Source organism: Salmo salar, chromosome 09, assembly GCF_965601325.2.
Source record: "Salmo salar chromosome 09, fSalSal1, whole genome shotgun sequence".
NCBI classification, from domain to species: Eukaryota; Metazoa; Chordata; class Actinopteri; order Salmoniformes; family Salmonidae; genus Salmo; species Salmo salar.
In genome coordinates, this window is record NC_138299.1 from 94840668 (window position 1) to 94863690 (window position 23023).

The following is a 23023-nucleotide window of genomic DNA, read 5'->3' on the forward strand; positions in this document are numbered from 1 at the left end:
TAACAATCCTGATCAATAGGTAAATAGTCCGTTGTCTATCAACTTGACAACATGGATTTGGACTCGAAGCTCTCCCCTGCGTGACGCAAATAGACAGGGATCAGCGCTAAACGAGGCCACGCATTGTCTGCCCTCCCTTGGTTGCAAGCGAGCAACGTGATTGGCCCAGGCCTCGGAAAGAGTGCCCGGGGATCCAAATGTATAGGCCGCATTTAGCTTAGTGTCGAAAAATATACCCAAACAATAACAGACAAAACCGAGAAAGAAGAAATAACGACGATATATTTGAAGGAGTCCATAATCAGGTAAAAGCATTCGAAACGATTGAAATTGCATATCGTATATGAGACTAGGGCCCAGTCGGCTGTTGCGGGCCTTCAGTCCCTCGGAAAAGAACATGGTTGATTATGCCGCATGCGCCAGCTAACATGCTAGGCTAGCTAGCTAAGGTCCCTTCGCAATTAAAAATCCATCGATAAATGTTGTGAATAGACACGTCGCTTGTGTTTACATTGTATCGATTGCGTGTCAAGTTGTTCATTTAGCACCAATCGTTGATTTGTGGAGGTTTCTGGAGTTTTAAAAACACTAACAAGCTATCTAACCAAAATGGCGGAATCGAAATTGGCTAACGTTGTGGGCGCAACGTTTCAGAAATATACCGTAAAGAACAGCCATTAAGCACCACACACACAGTTCAACGACATATGACTGTTCTATATACATCTCCTTTCTTTGCAGTATTGCACAACGTTGCGTTTGTGGAATTTCCCCCCAGATGTCGGCATCCGCAGCAAAACGTCTGCACAGCGCCAAACAACCTTGTTTAGCTAGGTAGCTTATCTAGTTATTAGCTAGCTGACTAGCCCGTTACATATATCCCACCCAATGAATGTGGATTGACTAACATGTTTGCAAGTGTTACCACGGACATTTGGCATTCAGGTGGATGTAGTAACACTAGCTAGTTGGTTATCTTGATTTCTTTTAAATAGCGAGTGCTTGCTAGCCTGCCCTGCTTCAGACGCATAATCCAGGCAACCATGAAATTGGGCAATGAACGGTGGGCGTGTGTGGGACAGCGCAAATCATTACAATTAAGAAGCAGGAAAAACAACATATCCGTTCTATGTCCTTTTCGACATTTTAAAACTGGAACGGTCTCATAATAGAAATATATGGCACAATATCATTATTCATTTATATTAGTTATGAGCTAGGACTGACTCAAATGCCATCAACAAGTGTTAACTTATCAACACTTTCCACTGCAGCACCAGTTGAGTATGTGGTCATATTTTTTCCAGACATTAATTATGGAAAGACAGACACCAGCAGCTAGAATACTGCAGTTTCAACATCCTTATCATCATAAAATAGCTTACACAGAGGATATCTTGTCAAAGACTCCAGCCACACTAGTCATAGACTGTTCTCTCTGCTACTGCATGGCAAGCGATACTGAAGCACCATGTCTAGGTCCAAAAGGCTTCTTAATGTTGAGGACAGGTGGAACGCCTAGCCAACATCCAATGGAACAGCAGGGTGCGAAATACAAAACATCAAAAATCTAATAATTTCAATTTCTCAAACATACAACTATTTTACACCATTTTAAAGATACACTTCTCCTTAATGTAACCACATTGTCCGATTTCAAAAAGGATTTACAGCGTGATGTTCAGAAAATGTATTCCCACCAAAACTTCAGGTGAATGAGCACATCATTTTACAAAAATACTCATCATAAACGTTGACAAAATACATAACAATTATTTAAAGAATTATAGATACACTACTTGATGCAACCGCTGTGTCAGATTTTAAAATAGTTTTACTGAGAAAGTACATTTTTCAATATTCTGAGTACATAGCTCGCCATCAAAGCAAGCTATACAGACACCCGCCAAGTCCTGGGGTCAACTAAACTCAGAATTAGTATTATAAATATTATCTTACCTTTGCTGATCTTCGTCAGAATGCACTCCCAGGACTGCTACTTCCACAAGAAATGTTATTTTTGTTCGAAATAATCCATATTTATGTCCAAATACCTCCGTTTTGTTTGTGCGTTCAGATCACTATCCAAAGGCATAATGCGCGAGCGCAGTACCAGAGACGAAAAGTCAAATAGTTCCATTACCGTTCGTAGAAACATGTCAAATGTTGTTTACTATCAATCTTTAGGGTATTTTTAACCTGTTAGGGACAGATGTTCCGCTAGCGGAACGCCTCACCAATATCCAATGGTATAGAGTGGCGCGAATTACAAATACCTAAAAAATGCAAAAACTTCAATTTTTCAAACATATGACTATTTTACACCATTTTAAAGACGAGACTCTCCTTTATCTAACCACATTGTCCGATTTCAAAAAGGCTTTACAACGAAAGCAAAACATTAGATTATGTCAGGAGAATACCCAGCCAGAAATAATCACACACCCATTTTTCAAGCTAGCATATATGTCACAAAAACCAAAACCACAGCTAAATGCAGCACTAACCTTTGATGATCTTCATCAGATGACACTCCTAGGACATTATGTTATACAATACATGCATGTTTTGTTCAATCAAGTTCATATTTGTATCAAAAACCAGCTTTTTACATTAGCATGTGATGTTCAGAACTAGCATACCCACCGAAAACTTCCGGTGAATTTACTAAATAACTCACGATAAACGTTGACAAAAAAAACATAACAATTCTTTTAAGAATTATAGATACAGAACTCCTTTATGCAATCGCGGTGTCCGATTTTAAAATAGCTTTTCGGTGAAAGCACATTTTGCAATGTTCTGAGTAGATAGCCCGGCCATCATGGCTAGCTATTTTGACACCCACCAAGTTTGGCACTCACCAAACTCAGATTTACTATAAGAAAAATTGGATTACCTTTGCTGTTCTTCGTCAGAATGCACTCCCAGGACTTCTACTTCAACACCCAATGTTGTTTTGGTTCCAAATAATCCATAGTTATATCCAAATAGTTGCGTTTTGTTCGTGCGTTCAAATCACTATCCGAAGGGTGACACGCCGGCGCGTTTCGTGACAAAACATTTCTAAATATTCCATTACCGTACTTCAAAGCATGTCAAACGTTGTTTAAAATCAATTTTTATGCGATTTTTCTCAAAAAATAGCGATAATATTCCAACCGGGAGACGTTGTATCCGTTCAAACACTGAAAAAAGAAAAATGGAGTCGTCACATGCACGCGCACACCAGTGTCATTGTTCTCAGAAGTACCACTCTCAAACCCCTACTGTTTTTCGCCCAGAGACTGCAGAGTTATCATTCAACGTTCTGGCGCCTTCTGAGAGCCAATGAAAGCCTTAGAAAATGTCACGTTACAGCAGAGATCCTGTATTTTCGATAAAGAGGCTACAGAAGGCCAAGAAATGGTCAGACAGGGCACTTCCCATATAGAATCTTCTCAGGTTTTGGCCTGCCATATGAGTTCTGTTATACTCATAGACACCATTCAAACAGTTTTAGAAACTTTAGGGTGTTTTCTATCCAAATCTACTAATTATATGCATATTCTAGTTTCTTGGCAGGAGTAATAACCAGATTAAATCGGGTACGTTTTTTTACCCGGCCGTGAAAATACTGCCCCCTATCCCAAACAGGTTAACGTAAAAATGCGATAATATTCCAACCGGACAATAGCGTATTCATTCCAGGAGAAAAAGAAGGAACGGCGTGCTCGCGGGCTCGCGCATCACCAAGCCCTTTGTCCTCAGGCAGTCCACTCATTGACTGAGCTACTATTTTCTGCCCAGTAACTGGAGAAGGATGAAAAAACTTTCTGAAGGCTGTTGACAGCCAATGGAAGCCTTAGGAAGTGCAACGTGACCCCACAGACACTGTAGTTTCGATAGGGATTCAAAAGAAGAACTACAATTCTCAGATTTCCCACTTCCTGGTTGGATTTTTCTTAGGTTTTTGCCTGAGTTTTTCTCAGGTTTTTTTTTTTTTACCTGAGAAAAATCCAAGTGGGAAATCTGAGAATTGTAGTTCTTCTTTTGAATCCCTATCGAAACTACAGTGTCTGTGGGGTCACGATGCACTTCCTAAGGCTTCCATTGGCTGTCAACCGCCTTCAGAAAGTTTTTTTCATCCTTCTTTTTGCACTATTTTCACGGCCGGATGAAAAACGTACCCAAATTAAACTGCCTCCTACTCACACTCAGAAGGTAGGATATGCATATTATTAGTATATTTGGATAGAAAACGCTCTGAAGTTTCTAAAACTGTTTGAATGATGTCTGTGAGTATAACAGAACTCATATGGCAGGCAAAAACCTGAGAAAAATCCAACCAGGAAGTTTGACCTCACATGGTTGTAGTCATTTCAAATGATGTTCTATCTAAACTACAGTGTCTGTGATGTCATATTGCACTTCCTAAGGGCTTCCACTAGATGTCATTAGAACCTTTGTTTGAGGCTTCTACAATGCAATTTGATTGAATAATACCCGGAATAGTAAGTGGTCGACCTGGTTTCATTGACTTACCTCGTGCGCACTCCCGCAGGGCTAGCCATTTTTATTTTTCTTCTGTAATGAATCTGCTATTGTCCGGTTGGAATATTATCGAAATTCTACGTTAAAAACACCCTAAAGATTGATTGTGAACATGGTTTGACATGTTTCTACAAACGCTGAGGGAACTTTATAACTTTTCGTCGACGGTGGATAGATGCATTTTGGAATGGTGATCTGGACGCGCCATCAAAATGGATTTATTTTGACATAAATTATGGACTTTATCGAACAAATGAACATTTCTTGTGGAAGTGGGAGACCTTCTGAGTGCATTCAGCTGAAGATCAGCAAAGGTAAGATAATGTTTTGTGGATACCGTGGCTGGACGGCTAACTGAATAGCTTGGGGCTCGGTACTCAGAATATTGAACAATGTGCTTTCTCCGTGAAGTTATTTTAAAATCTGACAAAGCGTTTGCATAAAGGAATAGTTCATCTATACGTCTTTAATTAATACACTGCTCAAAAAAATAAAGGGAACACTTAAACAACACAATGTAACTCCAAGTCAATCACACTTCTGTGAAATCAAACTGTCCACTTAGGAAGCAACACTGATTGACAATACATTTCACATGCTGTTGTGCAAATGGAATAGACAACAGGTGGAAATTATAGGCAATTAGCAAGACACCCCCAATAAAGGAGTGGTTCTGCAGGTGGGGACCACAGACCACTTCTCAGTTCCTATGCTTCCTGGCTGATGTTTTGGTCACTTTTGAATGCTGGCGGTGCTTTCACTCTAATGGTAGCATGAGACGGAGTCTACAACCCACAAAAGTGGCTCAGGTAGTGCAGCTCATCCAGGATGGCACATCAATGCGAGCTGTGGCAAGAAGGTTTGCTGTGTCTGTCAGCGTAGTGTCCAGAGCATGGAGGTGCTACCAGGAGACAGGCCAGTACATCAGGAGACGTGGAGGAGGCCGTAGGAGGGCAACAACCCAGCAGCAGGACCGCTACCTCCGCCTTTGTGCAAGGAGGAACAGGAGAAGCACTGCCAGAGCCCTGCAAAATGACCTCCAGCAGGCCACAAATGTGCATGTGTCTGCTCAAACGGTCAGAAACAGACTCCATGAGGGTGGTATGAGGGCCCGACGTCCACAGGTGGGGGTTGTGCTTACAGCCCAACGCTGTGCAGGACTTTTGGCATTTGCCAGAGAACACCAAGATTGGCAAATTCGCCACTGGCGCCCTGTGCTCTTCACAGATGAAAGGTTCACACTGAGCACGTGACAGACGTGACAGAGTCTGGAGAAGCCGTGGAGATCGTTCTGCTGCCTGCAACATCCTCCAGCATGACCGGTTTGGCGGTGGGTCAGTCATGGTGTGGGGTGGCATTTCTTTGGGGGGCCGCACAGCCCTCCATGTGCTCGCCAGAGGTAGCCTGACTGCCATTAGGTACCGAGATGAGATCCTCAGACCCCTTGTGAGACCATATGCTGGTGCGGTTGGCCCTGGGTTCCTCCTAATGCAAGACAATGCTAGACCTCATGTGACTGGAGTGTGTCAGCAGTTCCTGCAAGAGGAAGGCATTGATGCTATGGACTGGCCCACCCGTTCCCCAGACCTGAATCCAATTGAGCACATCTGGGACATCATGTTTCGCTCCATCCACCAACGCCACATTGCACCACAGACTGTCCAGGAGTTGGCGGATGCTTTAGTCCAGGTCTAGGAGGAGATCCCTCAGGAGACCATCCGCCACCTCATCAGGAGCATACCCAGGCGTTGTAGGGAGGTCATACAGGCACGTGGAGGCCACACACACTACTGAGCCTCATTTTGACTTGTTTTAAGGACATTACATCAAAGTTGGATCAGCCTGTAGTGTGGTTTTCCACTTTAATTTTGAGTGTGACTCCAAATCCAGACCTCCATGGGTTGATAAATTGGATTTCCATTGATTATTTTTGTGTGATTTTGTTGTCAGCACATTCAACTATGTAAAGAAAAAAGTATTTAATAAGATTATTTCTTTCATTCAGATCTAGGATGTGTTGTTTAAGTGTATTTTTTTTTTTTACCAGTATATATTTTGTCAACGTTTATGATGAGCATTTCTGTAAATTATGGTGTACATTCACCGGAAATTTTGGGGTGAATACATTTTCTGAACGTCACGCGCCAATGTAAAATGGGTTTTTTGGATATAAATATGAACTTGATGGAACAAAAAATGCATGTATTGTCTAACATAATGTCCTAGGAGTGTCATCTGATGAAGATCGTCAAAGGTTAGTGCATAATTTTAGCTGGTTTTGTGCTTTTGGACGGCTACCCTTGCTTGGAAAATGGCTGTCCTTGCTAGGAAAATGGCTGTGTTGTTTTTTTGCTGCGTTGGTATCCTAACATAATCTAAAGTTTTGCTTTCACTGTAAAGCCTTTTTGAAATCGGACAACGTGGTTGGATTCAGGAGAGGTGTATCTTTAAAATGGTGTAAAATAGTTGTATGTTTGAGAAATTTGAATTGTGGTATTTGAGTTTTTTGGTATTTCGCGCCATGCGATCCCATTGGCTGTTGGCTAGGGGTTCCGCTAGCGGAACGCCTAGATGTAAGAAGTTAACTGCATTGTTGGTTAGGGGCTCGTAAGTAAGCATTTCACTGTAAGGTCTACACTTGTATTCTGCACGTGACAAATAACATTTGATTTGATCTACCAGGTATGTGATGTCATCAGCCTTTCCCACATTTCCTCTCATGGTACATGGATGAAAGATCAATGTTTTCAGTGGCATCTTTCTCACAGCTTATGTTGTCCCTTCCTTTGTAGGGTTCTCTCCCCCGATGGAAGGAAGAAACACCAGCAACACACTGTTCTTATTTTAGAGAGCATTGGCATCAAATGTGAAGGTAATACACACTGACACTAATCAATATCCAGGGCCTGTATCCACAAAGTGTCTCCCGAGTAGGAGTGCTGGTCTAGGACCTGTCCATGTAATATTATTCATTATGATCTAAAGGCCAAACTGATCCTAGTTCAGCACTCTGAGATGCTTTGTGTAACGAATATAGAACCTCTGAAATGATGTGTAGGCCTAACATGAATCATTTTATTTATGCCTTTTTCAGATCAAAGAGATGGACCACGGCGGAGGGATCCTGGAGCTACACTCACAGGAGTTAAAGATGCCTCACACCATGATCATGCAAGACTTTGGTAGGTCAATTTGGCCTTTTGATAATGTGTATGTTGTTTTCATTAGTCTTCACTTGAGAGCCCAATGCCTCATGCAAAGTTAGATGCTGACCACACTACAGCAATGTCTTGTGTAGCTGTATCTTATGTCTTACAGTCCTTTTTTGGGTGTTTTTCCACTAAGAGGAAAGCCTGGAAAAGCCTCTGTCCAAACCAGGGCTGCAGTGGAAACTTTCCTGTAATAATATTCCCCCTCTTACTGTTTCCCTGTACAGTGGCAGGAATGAGGGGCCTGGCCCACATCGAAGGGGATCACATTGTGGTGTCCATGCCAGAGGGCATGCTCTTGTCTGACGTCATGACGGACGAAGGCATTCTGCTGGAGCACGGCCTGGAGGTGGAGGGCCTCGAGACGGAGGTGGAGGGCCTCGAGACGGAGGTGGAGGGCCTCGAGACGGAGGTGGAGGGCCTCGAGACGGAGGTGGAAGGCTTTGGAGAGGAGGTGGTGGAGCTGGAGACACAGATGGTCGAGGTCCTCGAGGCGGAGGTCGAGGGCCTCGAGGAAGACCTAGAGACGGAGGTGATTGAAGGCCCTGACATCGGCCACGAGCACTTGCTGGGCACCGAAGTGGCTATGGACTCTCACCACCTTCACCATGTTCTAACCTCAGACCTCATTCAGGGCTCAGTCCACCACCACATGCCAGACCAGCTCTTTGTGGAGCACCAGGAGGAGGACGGGGTGGAGAGCTTGGACCAGGAGGTGCTGGTTGGGGAGGAGGTGGGGCAGGAGGAGACAGTGATCCAGGCCCACGAGGGGCTGGAGGTGGAGGCTATCTCTCTGCAGACTGACGAGGATGAGAAGAGCACCTCGGAGGACTACCTCATGATCTCCTGTGAGTCAACTAACCAACTAGCCCTACAACCTACACTGAACAAAAATGTAAAAGCAACATGTAAAGAGTTGGTCCCGTGTTTCATGAGCTGAAAAAAAAGATCCCAGAAATGTTCCATAAGCACAAAAAGCTTATTTCTCTCAAGTTTTGTGCACACATTTATTTACGTCCCTGTTAGTGAGCGTTTCTGCTTTGCAAAGATAATCCATCCACCTGACAGGTGTGGCATATCAAGAAGCTGGTTAAACAGCATGATCATTACACAGGTGCACCTTGCGCTGGGGACAAAAGGCCACTCTAAAATGTGCAATTTTGTCACAGCACAATGCCACAGATGTCTCAAGTTTTGAGGGAGTGTGCAATTGGATTGCTGACTGCAGGAATGTCCACCAGAGCTGTTGCCAGGGAATTGAATGTTCATTTCTCTACCATAAGCCACCTCTAATGTCATTTTAGAGAATTAGGCAGTATGTCCAACCGGCCTCACAACCGCAGACCATGTGTATGGCGTCGTGTAGACGAGCGGTTTGCTGTTGTGAACGGAGTGCCCCATGGTGGTAATCGTATGGGCAGGCATAAGCTACAGACAACAAACACAATTGCATTTTATTGATGGCAATTTGAATGCACAGAGATACTACGACGAGCTCCTGACGCCCATTGTCGTGCCATTCATCCACCCGCCATCACCTCATGTTTCAGTATGTTAATGCACGGACCCATGTCACAAGGATCTGTACACAATTACTGGAAGCTGATGATGTCCCTGTTCTTCCATGACCTTCATGGCGCAGCGGTCTAAGGCACTGCATCTCAGTGCTAGAGACGTCACTACAAATGCCCTGGTTCAAATCCAGGCTGTATCACAACCGGCCGTGTTTGAAGTCCCATAGGGCGGCGCACAATTGGCCCAGCGTCGTCCGGGTTTGGCCGGTGTAGGCCGTCATTGTAAATAAGAATTTGTTCTTAAATGACTTGCCTGGTTAAATAAAATAAAAAACATGTTTGGGATGCTCTGGATCGACCTGTATGACTGCGTGTTCCAGTTCCCGCCAATATCCAGCAACTTCGCACAGCCATTGAAGAGGAGTTGGACAACATTCCACAGGCCACAATCAACCGCCTGATCAACTCTCAACTCGTGCTGCATGAAGCAAATGGTGGTCACACAAGCTACTGACTGGTTTTCTGATCCACGCCCCCACCTTTTTTTGATAAGTTGTCTGTGACCAGCAGATGTATATCTCTATTCCCAGCCATGTGCAATCCATAGATTAGGACCTAATGAATTTATTTAAATTGACTGATTTCTGTATATGAACTGTAACTCAGTAATATCTTTGAAGTTGTTGCATATTGCGTTTATTTTTGTTCAGCGTATAAAAAGGCTTGATTTCATTGAATGATTTGCTATGATTAGTGCTCTATGGTGTGGGGTTATTGTGTATTTTTAATCATTGTTTACAACTACTGCAAATGAATAGGCTAGAATACATCTGAAGGATTGTTTGGAGAGAATTTCATGAGTTAGGCTAGAATACATCTGAAGGACTGTTTGGAGAGCATTTCATGAGTTAGGCTAGAATACATCTGAAGGATTGTTTGGAGAGCATTTCATGAGTTAGGCTAGAATACATCTGAAGGACTGTTTGGAGAGCATTTCATGAGTTAGGCTAGAATACATCTGAAGGATTGTTTGGAGAGCATTTCATGAGTTAGGCTAGAATACATCTGAAGGATTGTTTGGAGAGCATTTCATGAGTTAGGCTAGAATACATCTGAAGGACTGTTTGGAGAGCATTTCATGAGTTAGTCCTTCAGATGTATTCTAGCCTAACTCATGAAATGCTCTCCAAACAGTCCTTCAGATGTATTCTAGCCTGTTTGGAGAGCATTTCATGAGTTAGGCTAGAATACATCTGAAGGATTGTTTGGAGAGCATTTCATGAGTTCTTCTGGACATTTTTGCCTCCCAAGTCCTTGTTGTTGTCCTACCCTGCGGTGCGGTAAAAGCTAACTGTGATGTGTTTGTTGTGTCCATCCAGTGGATGACGTTGGTGAGAAACTGGACATAGGAGACACTCCTCTAGAGATCACGACTGAGGTGATGCAGGACGACAGCTCCAACAAGGAGGGGTCAGAGGTCATCAAAGTCTACATTTTCAAAGCAGAGGCCGATGACGATGTGGAGATAGGTGAGTGGTACTTCTGTCACGTTCAAAACAACTGGGAACTCGGAAATCTCAGACTTCAGTGCGTTCAAGACGACTGGGAACGCAGAAAAAAACTACCTCCGACTGGGTAAAATCGTTTTGAACGGTCGTCCACCTTGGAATCCCTACTCGGAAACGCTGACATCTTTCTTGAGTGTTCATGTAGTGAATAAAAATCTCAAGGTCAATGTGTTTCCATTTGTAACTCTACCTATAGTTTTGTCACAAACTGTTGCGTTAAATGTCAGATGTGCCTACACTGGTCTTGACACAACAGCTCACGTAAACGGTAAGGATAGACTAGTCTACACGTTGAGATTATTATGGATAAAAGCCTGAATATTTTTATTTGTCAAACGGAAGTCAAGCATCGATCATCATGTCACCAGAATAAGACCATCGATATTTATTGGAAAGGAGCAACAAGATCACCATTACCCTTTCACCACCTTGTGAAGTTTATCTGGGGGCGGCAGGGTAGCCTAGTGGTTAGAGCAACCGAAAGGTTGCAAGTTCGAATCCCTGAGCTGACAAGGTACAAATCTGTCGTTCTGCCCCTGAACAAGGCCGTTAACCCACTGTTCCTAGGCCGTCATTGTAAATAAGAATTTGTTCTTAACTGACTTGCCTCGTTAAATAAAGGTAAAGATTTAACTTTCCATCTGTAGTCTAATAAACTGCTTTCCTGATTCATAGTGAGAGGACCACACACACCATGTCACGTGACTCGTAAGTTTACTTCCATATGATGCTTATTATATTAATATTTGCGTATAAAGACCGCCATTTCTCGCATAATTAACTTTACTGACACAAAGATCCCACCATGTCGAATGAACACATTATCTGTCGACATTTATCAAATTTTACCGAAATTTCCATCACAGCTGTTGTGATTTAAAAATAAATGTATTTACAGTATGACTTTACTCACATAAAAACTGTATGGGAGAATGGTTACTGTCTGTATCTGTAGGTGGGACAGAGGTGGTGTCTGAGAATGACTTCCATAACGGCCACCATGCTGTACGGGAGTCTGGGGGAGGAGCCAGACATGGCCGGGGGGAGTCTGGGGGAGGGGCCAGACATGGCCGGGGGGAGTCTGGGGGACGGGCCAGACATGGCCGGGGGGAGTCTGGGGGAGGAGCCAGACATGGCCGGGGGGAGTCTGGGGGAGGGGCCAGACATGGCCGGGGGGAGGAGCCAGACATGGCCGGGGGGAGTCTGGGGGAGGAGCCAGACATGGCCGGGGGGAGTCTGGGGGAGGAGCCAGACATGGCCGGGGGGAGTCTGGGGGAGGAGCCAGACATGGCCGGGGGGAGTCTGGGGGAGGGGCCAGACATGGCCGGGGGGAGTCTGGGGGAGGAGCACGTCCAGTCAGGAAGATATCACTGAGTAAACACTCTTCTTTAAAGAAATAACTCCTCTCACATGACTACAGCTGTGAAGGTTTTTTAGTGGAACCCTTCATTTCACCTGTCCAATCATGTGATCAAACGCGACTGGATAGGTTAACAACAACAAAAAGGTTCCAACAAATAGCTTTCACAGGTGCACTTCAAAAGGATTTGAACAGGGCTACATGTCCTGTAACTGACTGTCTCTGTTTTCCAGACCGGGCTGACATGGCTGAGCAGGTGTAGGTTACTGAATCTGTCTGTCTCTGTGTGTTTACAGATGTGTCAGACATGGCAGAGCAGGTGTACATGGAGGTGATTGTAGGAGAGGAGGAGACCTCAGCAGTCCAGGAGAACCAGCTAGATGACTCTCCAAACAGCAAGATGTTTGTCCCGGTCTCCTGGGCTGCTGCCTACGGTGAGGAATAAGGATTCACAACTGATTTTATATTCAGTAATAACAGCTTCAGCTGGATATAACACACAACTATGGGCTCTATTAAAACCAACCTAATGAAATGGTAAATCCACGCGCTGGCGGTACCACTATCGGTTCAGGGGCGTGTCAGAAATATCTTTGCTATTTTCACAACCCCAAATGATCATCACAGTGCTGGCGGTGGCACAAAGGGCCGGGTTTTGATGAATAAACAAATTGTGGGTGTGTTAAGGCCTCTCACTGGCCAATCACAACATGCTCCATGACTAAATATGTGGTTGCTTCAAGTTGTGTGTTTACGGTATTTTATGTATTGTCTTGAAATCAACTCCAATTCCAATGTTAGTCCATGTTTAGTTCATTAAACATCTTACACTAACAAAATGCAGACCTATCCCATCTTTGCTAAGTATGTTAACTTGAACCTGTTTGCAGTCCACACTGTTCTACACTGAACAAAAAATATAAACACAACAGGTAAAGTGTGTTTCATGAGCTGAATAAAAGTTCCCTAGACATTTTCCATACACACAAAGTTTATCTCTCAAATGTTGTGCACAAATTTGTTTACATCCCTGTTAGTGAACGTTTCTCCTTTGCCAAGATAATCCATCCACCTGACAGGTGTGGCATATCAAGAAGCTGATTAAACAGCATGATCATTTTGTATTTATTTAACCTTTATTTAACTAGGCAAGTCAGTTAAGAACAAATTATAATTTTCAATGACGGCCTAGGAACAGTGGGTTAACTGCCTTGTTCAGGGGCAGAACGACAGATTTGTACCTTGTCAGCTCGGGGATTCGAACTTGCAACCTTTCGGTTACTAGTCCAACGCTCTAACCACTAGGCTACTCTGTTGCCCCATCATTACACAGGTGCACCTTGTGCTGGGAACAATAAAAAGCCACTCGCAAATGTGCAGTTTTGTTGTCACACAACACAATGCCAGAGATGATTTGGAAAGGCACACACCTGTCTATATAAGGTCCCACAGTTGATAGCGCATGTCAGAGCAAAAACCAAGCCATGAGGTTGAATCAGTCATCCATAGAGCTCAGAGACAGGATTGTATTGGGGCACAGCTCTGGGGAAGGGTATCAAAACATTTCTGCAGCATTGAATGTGCCCAAGAACACAGTGGCTTCCATGATTCTTAAATAGAAGAACTTTGGAACCACCAAGACTCTTCCTAGAGCTGGCCACCTGGCCAAACTGAGCAATCGGGGGTGAAGGGCCTTGGTTAGAGAGGTGACCAAGAACCTGATTGTTCCTCTGTGGAGATGGGAGAACCTTCCAAAAGGACAATCATCTCTGCAGCACACCACCAATCGGGCCTTTATGGTAGAGTGGCCAGACGGAAGCCACTCCTCAGTAAAAGACACATGACAGCCCACTTGGAGTTTGCCAAAAGGCACCTAAAGGACTCTCAAAACATGAGAAACAAGAAACTGGTCTGATGAAACCAAGATTGAACTCTTTGGCCTGAATGCCAAGCATCACTTCTGGAGGAAACCTGGCACCATCCCTACGGTGAAGCATGGTGGTGGCAGCATCATGGGAGACTAGTCAGGATCGAGGGAAAGATGAACAGGGCAAAGTACAGAGAGATCCTTTATGAAATCTGCTCCAGAGTGCTCAGCACCTCACACTGGAGGGAAGTTCACCATACAACAGGACAATGACCCTAAGCTCACAGCCAAACGCAGGAGTGGCTTCGGGACAAGTCTCTATGTCCTTGAGTGGCCCAGCCAGAGCCCAGACTTGAACCCGATCGAACATCTCTGGAGAGAGCTGAAAATAGCTGCAGCAACGTTCCCCATCCAACCTGACAGAGCTTGAGAGGACCTGCAGAGAATAATGGGAGAAACTCCCAAAAGTACTGGTGTGCCAAGCTTGTAGCGTCATACCCAAGAAGACTGTAATCACTGCCAAAGGTGCTTCAACAAAGTACTGATTAAAGGGTCTGAATACTTATGTAAATGTGATATTTGTTTTATTTTTTATACATTTTCTAAAAATCCGTTTTTTTGCTTTGTCATTATGGGGTATTGTGTGTAGATTGAGGAAAACAACTATTGAATCCATTTTAGAATAAGGCTGTAACTAAATGTGGAACAAGCCAGTGTTTGAATACTTTCTGAAGTAGGTTTCTCCCCCCTGCTGTTTATATGTAGATAACAGTGTGGACACAGTGAAGAATGGAGGGACCAGGCCATACCTTCAGATCAGAGACAGTCAGGGCACCAACAGAGCCCTCAAACAGAAGATCAAGAAGAAGAAGAGGAAGGGAGAGACACGGCAGTGCCAGACCGGTACAGACATTACATTAACACGGCAGTGCCAGACCGGTACAGACATTACATTAACACGGCAGTGCCAGACCGGTACAGACATTACATTAACACGGCAGTGCCAGACCGGTACAGACATTACATTAACACGGCAGTGCCAGACCGGTACAGACAGACATTACATTAACACGGCAGTGCCAGACCGGTACAGACAGACATTACATTAACACGGCAGTGCCAGACCGGTACAGACAGACATTACATTATCACGGCAGTGCCAGACCGGTACAGACAGACATTACATTAACACGGCAGTGCCAGACCGGTACAGACAGACATTACATTATCACGGCAGTGCCAGACCGGTACAGACAGACATTACATTAACACGGCAGTGCCAGACCGGTACAGACAGACATTACATTATCACGGCAGTGCCAGACCGGTACAGACAGACATTACATTAACACGGCAGTGCCAGACCGGTACAGACAGACATTACATTATCACGGCAGTGCCAGACCGGTACAGACAGACATTACATTAACACGGCAGTGCCAGACCGGTACAGACAGACATTACATTATCACGGCAGTGCCAGACCGGTACAGACAGACATTACATTAACACGGCAGTGCCAGACCGGTACAGACAGACATTACATTATCACGGCAGTGCCAGACCGGTACAGACAGACATTACATTATCACGGCAGTGCCAGACCGGTACAGACAGACATTACATTATCACGGCAGTGCCAGACCGGTACAGACAGACATTACATTATCACGGCAGTGCCAGACCGGTACAGACAGACATTACATTATCACGGCAGTGCCAGACCGGTACAGACAGACATTACATTAACACGGCAGTGCCAGACCGGTACAGACAGACATTACATTAACACGGCAGTGCCAGACCGGTACAGACAGACATTACATTATCACGGCAGTGCCAGACCGGTACAGACAGACATTACATTATCACGGCAGTGCCAGACCGGTACAGACAGACATTACATTAACACGGCAGTGCCAGACCGGTACAGACAGACATTACATTATCCCTTCGGCTGACATGAGCCCAAAGAACATACATTCAGGAGATATAACTAGTATCAAATTATCAGAGGGGTGAAAACATAGCAGCAATTCCCTTTTGCTTTCTCTTTGTGGCTTGAAATTCAGCTTATTGGTAGATCTTGTAGTGAGTTTTTTGATCTAGTCCTCAGTAATATACAGTATCTCTCTGTCTCATCCCAGCTGTGATCATCGGTCCAGACGGCATGCCCCTGACCGTCTACCCCTGTCACATCTGTGGTAAGAAGTTCAGGTCACAAGGCTTCCTCAAGTGCCACATGAAGAACCATCCTGACCACCACGTTAAGAAGTACCAGTGTACCGACTGTGACTTCACCACCAACAAGAAGGTCTCTGTCGTCTCTCATATCTCTGATGTTCCCGTCATTGGACCTTTTGTTACTCCTCTTTTTTTCTCCCCTTCACACTCTCTATTATTTTATGTTATTTAAGCAATAATGCCTGAGAACCCGGGAATTATCATATGACAACTTCTGACAAGGTCTGTTCTGAGGCCCAAGGTGAAGCCAAGGGCCGGGATACAGCCCCTGGAGGGAGTTGTACCACTATAATTCCCAGGTTCGAGGGCATTATTGCTTTAATGAAACGGTTGCCAACATATTTATAAAAAATATGACTTACATTTTATAATTATAAAATGTTTTTTTTAATGAGTACATTTGTTTTTGCGTTCTGAAGTTTCTACCCAAGCAGGCTGGTCGTTAGTTATTTTCTCATGTTTTGACCCAGTCGTTCATTCAAATTATTCTATTCATTTGACTTTGCAATGCTATACAAATCATTTGCATGTATAGTTGAAGTCGGAAGTTTACATACACCTTAGCGAAATGCATTTAAACTCAGTTTTTCACAATTCCTGACATTTAATCCTAGTAACAATTCCCTGTCTTAGGTCAGTTAGGATCACCACTTTATTATAAGAATGTGAAATGTCAGAATAATAGTAGAGAGAATTATTCATTTCAGCTTTTATTTCTTTCATCACATTCCCAGTGGGTCAGACGTTTACATACACTCAATTAGTATTTAGTAGCATTGCCTTTAAATTGTTTAACTTGGCTCTAACATTTCGGGTAGCCTTACACAAGCTTCCCACAATAACTTGGGTGAATTTTGGCCCATTCCTCCTGACAGAGCTGGTGTAACTGAGTCAAGTTTGTAAGCCTCCTTGCTCACACACACTTTTTCAGTTCTACCCAGAATTTTTCTATGGGATTGAGGTCAGGGCTTTGTCATGGCCACTCCAATACCTTGACTTTGTTGTGCTTAAGCCATTTTGCCACAACTTTGGAAGTATGCTTGGGGTCATTGTCCATTTGGAAGACCCATTTGCAACCAAGCTTTAACTTCCTAACTGATGTCTTGAGATGTTGCTTCAATATATCCACATAGTGCACCAGTCCCTCCTGCAGCAAAGCACCCCCACAAAATGATGCTGTCACCCCCATGCTTCACGGTTGGGATGGTGTTCTTCGACTTGCAAACCTCCCCCTTTTTCCTCCCCTTTTTCCTCCTTTATGGCGGTTTTGGAGCAGTGGCTTCTTCCTTGCTGAGCGGCCTTTCAGGTTATGTCGATATAGGACTCGTTTTACTGTGGATATAGATACTTTTGTACCTGTTTCCTCCAGCATCTTCACATGGTCCTTTGCTGTTGTTCTGGGATTGGTTTGCACTTTTCGTACCAAAGTACATTCATCTCTAGGAGACAGAACGCGTCTTCTTCCTGAGCGGTATGCCGACTGCGTGGTCCCATGGTGGTTATACTTGCGTACTATTGTACAGATGAACATGGTACTTTCAGGCATTTGGAAATTGCTCCCAAGGATGAACCAGACTTGTGGAGGTCTACAATTTATTTTCTGAGGTCTTGGCTGATTTCTTTTGATTTTCCCATGATGTCAAGCAAAGAGGCACTGAGTTTGAAGGTAGGCCTTGAAATACATCCACAGGTACACCTCCAATTGACTCAAACGATGTCAATTAGCATATCAGAATGTTCTAAAGCCATGACATAATTTTCTGGAATATTCCATGCTTTTTAAAGGCCCAGTCAACTTAGTGTATGTAAACTTCTGACCCACTGGAATTGTGATACAGTGAATTATAAGTGAAATAATCTGTCTGTAAACAATTGTTGTTAAAATTACTTGTGTCATGCACAAAGTAGATGTCCTAACTGACTTGCCAAAACTATAGTTTGCTATCAAGAAATTTGTGGAGTGGTTGAAAAACAAGTTTTAATGACTCCAAACTAAGTGTATGTAAACTTCCGACTTCAACTCTAGCTAGCTAGCAGAGATTAAATGATGACGAGAGACAAAATATTTTTATAAGTAATTATTTGAATACATATCCACATAGGCCACACTGCACTGGTGAATGAATGAATGGAATTCTGAGTGTTTACTGTTTCCATGGTGAATAATTAGTTTCACGTTCACTCTTGGGCTAGCTAGCCTATTGGCACAGGAGAGATCGCATTTGTAAAAGGTCGTAGGTCGCACAGGTCGTAGAGGCATACAGGTAAGCTTATTCAACTCCCAAATGTTGCAAACCAAGTGGTAGCATTGAAATAATTATGTGTAGATGCTTTTTTCCCTTGGGAGATAAAGTTTATGAATTCCCTGCCTGGGCTGAGGGACAGTGGAATAATGAGATGAATACTTCATGGTATTTTGCAGGAGTTGTTGTCCCACAACTCCCATATATCAACCAATCAGCCTCCAGGATCGAAACAACCTGTTTTACATTATTACGTTGTTGTGATTGTTTCCCTTCCTACTTTGCCCTGTTAAGTGTGTTGCTCTTGTGACATGTCTGTGAAACGCTCTATAAATAAATTCTGTTTTGTTTTTCAAGGTCAACTTCCACAACCACCTGGAGTCCCACAAGCTACTGGTCCATCGCAGTGACAGAGACAGAACCTCTTCCCCAGAGTACCCAGAATACAACAGGACCACCCCAGAGTACCCAGAATACAACAGGACCACCCCAGAGTACCCAGAATACAACAGGACCTACACAGAATACACCCGGCGTTACCACGAAGACAGCCAGCTTGGATCTAACAAGCTGATCCTGAGGGACAAGGAGTCCAAACTGCACCACTGTAAGTACTGTGACTATGAGACTGCAGAGCAGGGGCTCCTCAACCGCCACCTATTGGCTGTTCACAGTAGGAACTTCGCCCACGTGTGCGTGGAGTGCGCTAAAGGCTTCCGTCACCCGTCAGAGCTCAAGAAGCACATGCGGACCCACACGGGCGAGAAGCCGTACTGCTGCCCGCACTGTGACTTTCGCTGTGCAGACCAGTCCAACCTAAAGACTCACATCAAGAGCAAGCACGGTGCCGACCTTCCTTTTAAGTGTGGCCACTGCCCCCAGGCCTACGCAGACGAGGGGGAGCTGCAGCGGCACACAGAGATGGTGCAGGGCCACAAGACCCACCAGTGTCCCCACTGTGAACACAAGAGCACCAACTCCTCTGATCTAAAACGACACATTATATCTGTTCACACTAAAGACTTCCCTCACCAGTGTGACGTGTGTGAGAAGGGCTTCCACCGGCCCTCTGAGCTGAAGAAACACTCAGAGATGCACAAGGGCAACAAGGTGCACCAGTGCAGGCACTGTAACTTCACGACCTCTGAACCTTTCACCCTCAGCAGACACATCCTGTCCGTTCACACCAAGGACCTCCCCTTTAAGTGTAAACGCTGCCGGCGAGGGTTCCGCCAGTCCACGGAGCTGAAGAAACACATGAAGACCCACAGCGGGAGGAAGGTGTACCAGTGTCAGTACTGCGAGTACAACAGCCCGGACGCTTCAGGATTCAAACGCCACGTGATCTCCATCCACACCAAGGAATACCCCCACTGCTGTGACTACTGTTGTAAAGGCTTCAGAAGGCCCTCGGAGAAGAGCCAGCACATAGCCAGGCATCACAAAGATATGCTGACGGAACGATGTGAATACAGTGACGACACAATGTTACCTGGATAGAAACGGATAGAAACAGATTGCACACACACTCCTCAGTCTATGTAGACCTGTTTCACATGACAAAGGGGGAACGCGTTTAGGCAGTTGATAAGGATGGAATGGTACATTTAGACTGCTAGCGACGATAACATTCTGACTGACTGCTTCTCTTTTTCTACTGGTTGTATAGAGTAGGAATAGATCTCACCAGAAGCCCTCTCCTCCAGGTGTAATCAAACTAAGCATATTGTGGAAGTTGGGAGAAGTTTAAATCCAGGAATGTAGTCTTTATGTATGTATTTATCTGCAGAGAGAGGATTCACCATATGATGAACATTTATTCAGGGTCTCAAATTAAGTCTATTTTTATACATGTTGAAACTCTGAGGTGGGAAAAAAGACGGTTATTTGAGAACATTCAGGCCTGTTCTTCTCTCTCTCACCAGACTGTATCAAACTAGTGCTCTCCACTCTACCAACTAGTATCTCCAAACCTGGGTTCAAATCGTTTAGCAATTATTTCTTATGTTTTAGCGTTTGCTTTGTCCTGCCTACAGTTCAAGGGGTTTGGACTTTTGCAAATCTGTTGGTTCCATTGTGCCAGGCAAGCACAGCTAAAGTATGTATTTGAAATAGTTTTTGAACCCAGGTCTCAGTATCCTACAATAACCTGCTTTTTACCATAGTACCGTTGGTTTTAAAGGCAATCTGAATCACAATCATGTAATTATTATGAATCTGAGTAACATGAGTGGCCCGTTTGGGTGGTCCACCTGTGACGTCAGAGTGGAACAATGTTTACACAAGCACCTTAACCGATGAGCTACGAAACCAACTCATTTTTTTAAAAACAAACAACTTTTGTTTCGTTTCTTAACAGTGCCGACTATTATTAATTAAACTTGTTGAATGTTTTGATGTCATGTTAGGTGGACAGATGGTTCCGTTCTGTGTTTGGTAAAAACTCACTTTTTTGGACCTTGTTGTGAATGCCACTGTAAGATTTGTATATGATGTGTACGTGTCATCACATAGAACACAGATGGGGTCAGACAAGCCAAACATCCGATGGTCACGTCTTATGTTCTGTTTCTCCTCATGCACTGAGCTCTGCTAAAACAGAAATCTGAAAAGTAAAGTGATTTTAAGTCTCAAACGTACCACGTAAAGTACCATTCTCTAAGAGATTATGTGTGTCTGTTTTGAGTCGGTAGAAAGCACTTTATTATTTTGTTAATTTTACATGTATGCAAAGGGTGTATATTTTATATTCCCAGAATATAAGAGACAATATGAGTGGTGGAGAGAGAGTTTGGGGTATTTCAGGACCTTGTATAGGTGGGACGGTAGCGACCGGTATTCATATAAAGACAGCTGCGCTGTTCTGTATTGATAGCTCATAGGTAATTGGTTGGTCTTTCTGGTAAGAGTTCTGCTCACTGGTATCCAGCAACCCCACAGTGACTGGGCTATACCTTGAATACAATGGTTGAGAGATTGGCATTGGATTCTTAAAGTATGCACATAATATGCTGTCCATGGAATTAATTGTGGTTAAAAATTGTATGCATTTTCTTGTACTTTTGTTGTCAAATTTTCTTGTCTGATTGTTCAGAAACTACTGTTGAGGACGAACCGAAATTAACAGAACTACTGTTGAGGACGAACCGAAATAAACAGTTCACTTTTTAGTTTCTGCTGCCTTTTTGGGGGGGATAACTGAATCCCAAATGGCACCCTATTCCCTAAAGGCCTTTAATTCTCTGGTGAAAAGTAGTGCACGACTAGGGAATAGGATTTATCTTTACTTGCTCAGTAATCACCACAAGATGGTGGTCTAACTCCATGGAAATGTAGAAAAATGAATGACTAGTATGACAACATAAATTACCAGATGAGATAAAATACCTAGTCATTAACTTGTCTAGAGTGGGTTATCATTTTGAAAATGGGGAAGGACTTCTTTGCTATGTGTCCAAAATGGTACCCTATTTCCTATAAAGCTACGGGTGATTAGTCCTGTAGTTCAACCCAGATGGAGAGGGTGGACACTGGGGGGATTTGTCCTGTAGTTGAACCCAGATGGAGAGGGTGGACACTGGGGGGGATTTGTCCTGTAGTTGAACCCAGATGGAGAGGGTGGACACTGGGGGGGATTTGTCCTGTAGTTGAACCCAGATGGAGAGGGTGGACACTGGGGGGGATTTGTCCTGTAGTTGAACCCAGATGGAAAGGGTGGACACTGGGGGGATTTGTCCTGTAGTTGAACCCAGATGGAGAGGGTGGACACTGGGGGGGATTTGTCCTGTAGTTGAACCCAGATGGAGAGGGTGGACACTGGGGGGATTTGTCCTGTAGTTGAACCCAGATGGAGAGGGTGGACACTGGGGGGGATTTGTCCTGTAGTTGAACCCAGATGGAGAGGGTGGACACAAGGGGGGATTTGTCCTGTAGTTGAACCCAGATGGAGAGGGTGGACACTGGGGGGATTTGTCCTGTAGTTGAACCCAGATGGAGAGGGTGGACACTGGGGGGGATTTGTCCTGTAGTTGAACCCAGATGGAAAGGGTGGACACTGGGGGGATTAAAATCAAATGGTAATAGTCACATGCGCCGAATACAACAGGTGTTGACCTTTACAGTGAAATGCTTACTTACGAGCCCCTAACCAACAATGCAGTTTAAAAAAATATGAATAAGAAATAAAAGTAACAAGTAATTAAAGAGCAGCAGTGAAATAACAATAGTGAGACTATACAGGGGGGTACCAGTTAGTTGAGGTAATATCTACATGTAGGTAGAGTTATTAAAGTGACTATGCATAGATGATAACAGCAGAGAGTAGCAGCAATGTAAAAGGGTGGTGGTGATGCAAATAGTCTGGGTAACCATTTGATTAGGTGTTCAGGAGTCTTATGGATTGGGGGTAGAAGCTGTTCAGAAGCCTCTTGGACCTACACTCGGCGCTCCGGTACCGCTTGCCATGTGGTAGCAGAGAGAACAGTC

At 44.1% G+C, this 23023-nt stretch overlaps 1 protein-coding gene across 2 annotated transcripts; it reads left to right on the top strand.

Annotated features, from left to right (window-relative positions):
* The first annotated feature begins 44 nt into the window (after positions 1-44).
* Positions 45-21708, top strand: LOC106612210 (zinc finger protein 711). 2 transcript variants are annotated; one of them, XM_082956083.1, is made up of 10 exons: positions 45-305; positions 7326-7405; positions 7628-7715; positions 7970-8274; positions 8377-8590; positions 10636-10785; positions 12481-12618; positions 14817-14954; positions 16199-16365; positions 18896-21708. In XM_082956083.1, the coding sequence occupies exons 3-10, from the start codon at positions 7637-7639 to the stop codon at positions 20036-20038; spliced, it is 2334 nt and encodes a 777-aa protein (XP_082812209.1). In that variant the 5' UTR covers positions 45-305; positions 7326-7405; positions 7628-7636; the 3' UTR covers positions 20039-21708. The 2 variants fall into 2 exon arrangements, with proteins under 2 accessions (XP_082812209.1, XP_082812208.1); XM_082956082.1 differs by having other exon boundaries at positions 7970-8590.
* Positions 21709-23023: the final 1315 nt, after the last annotated feature.

What these genes read in the sequence shown, in the direction of transcription:
- LOC106612210 (XM_082956082.1), top strand. Translation starts at nt 7,637, where the DNA reads ATGGACCACGGCGGAGGGATCCTGGAGCTACACTCACAGGAGTTAAAG. An exon ending in GGACTACCTCATGATCTCCT is followed by an intron (nt 8,591 to 10,635) that starts GTGAGTCAACTA and finishes GTGTCCATCCAG; the next exon opens with TGGATGACGTTGGTGAGAAA. An exon ending in CGATGACGATGTGGAGATAG is followed by an intron (nt 10,786 to 12,480) that starts GTGAGTGGTACT and finishes GTGTGTTTACAG; the next exon opens with ATGTGTCAGACATGGCAGAG.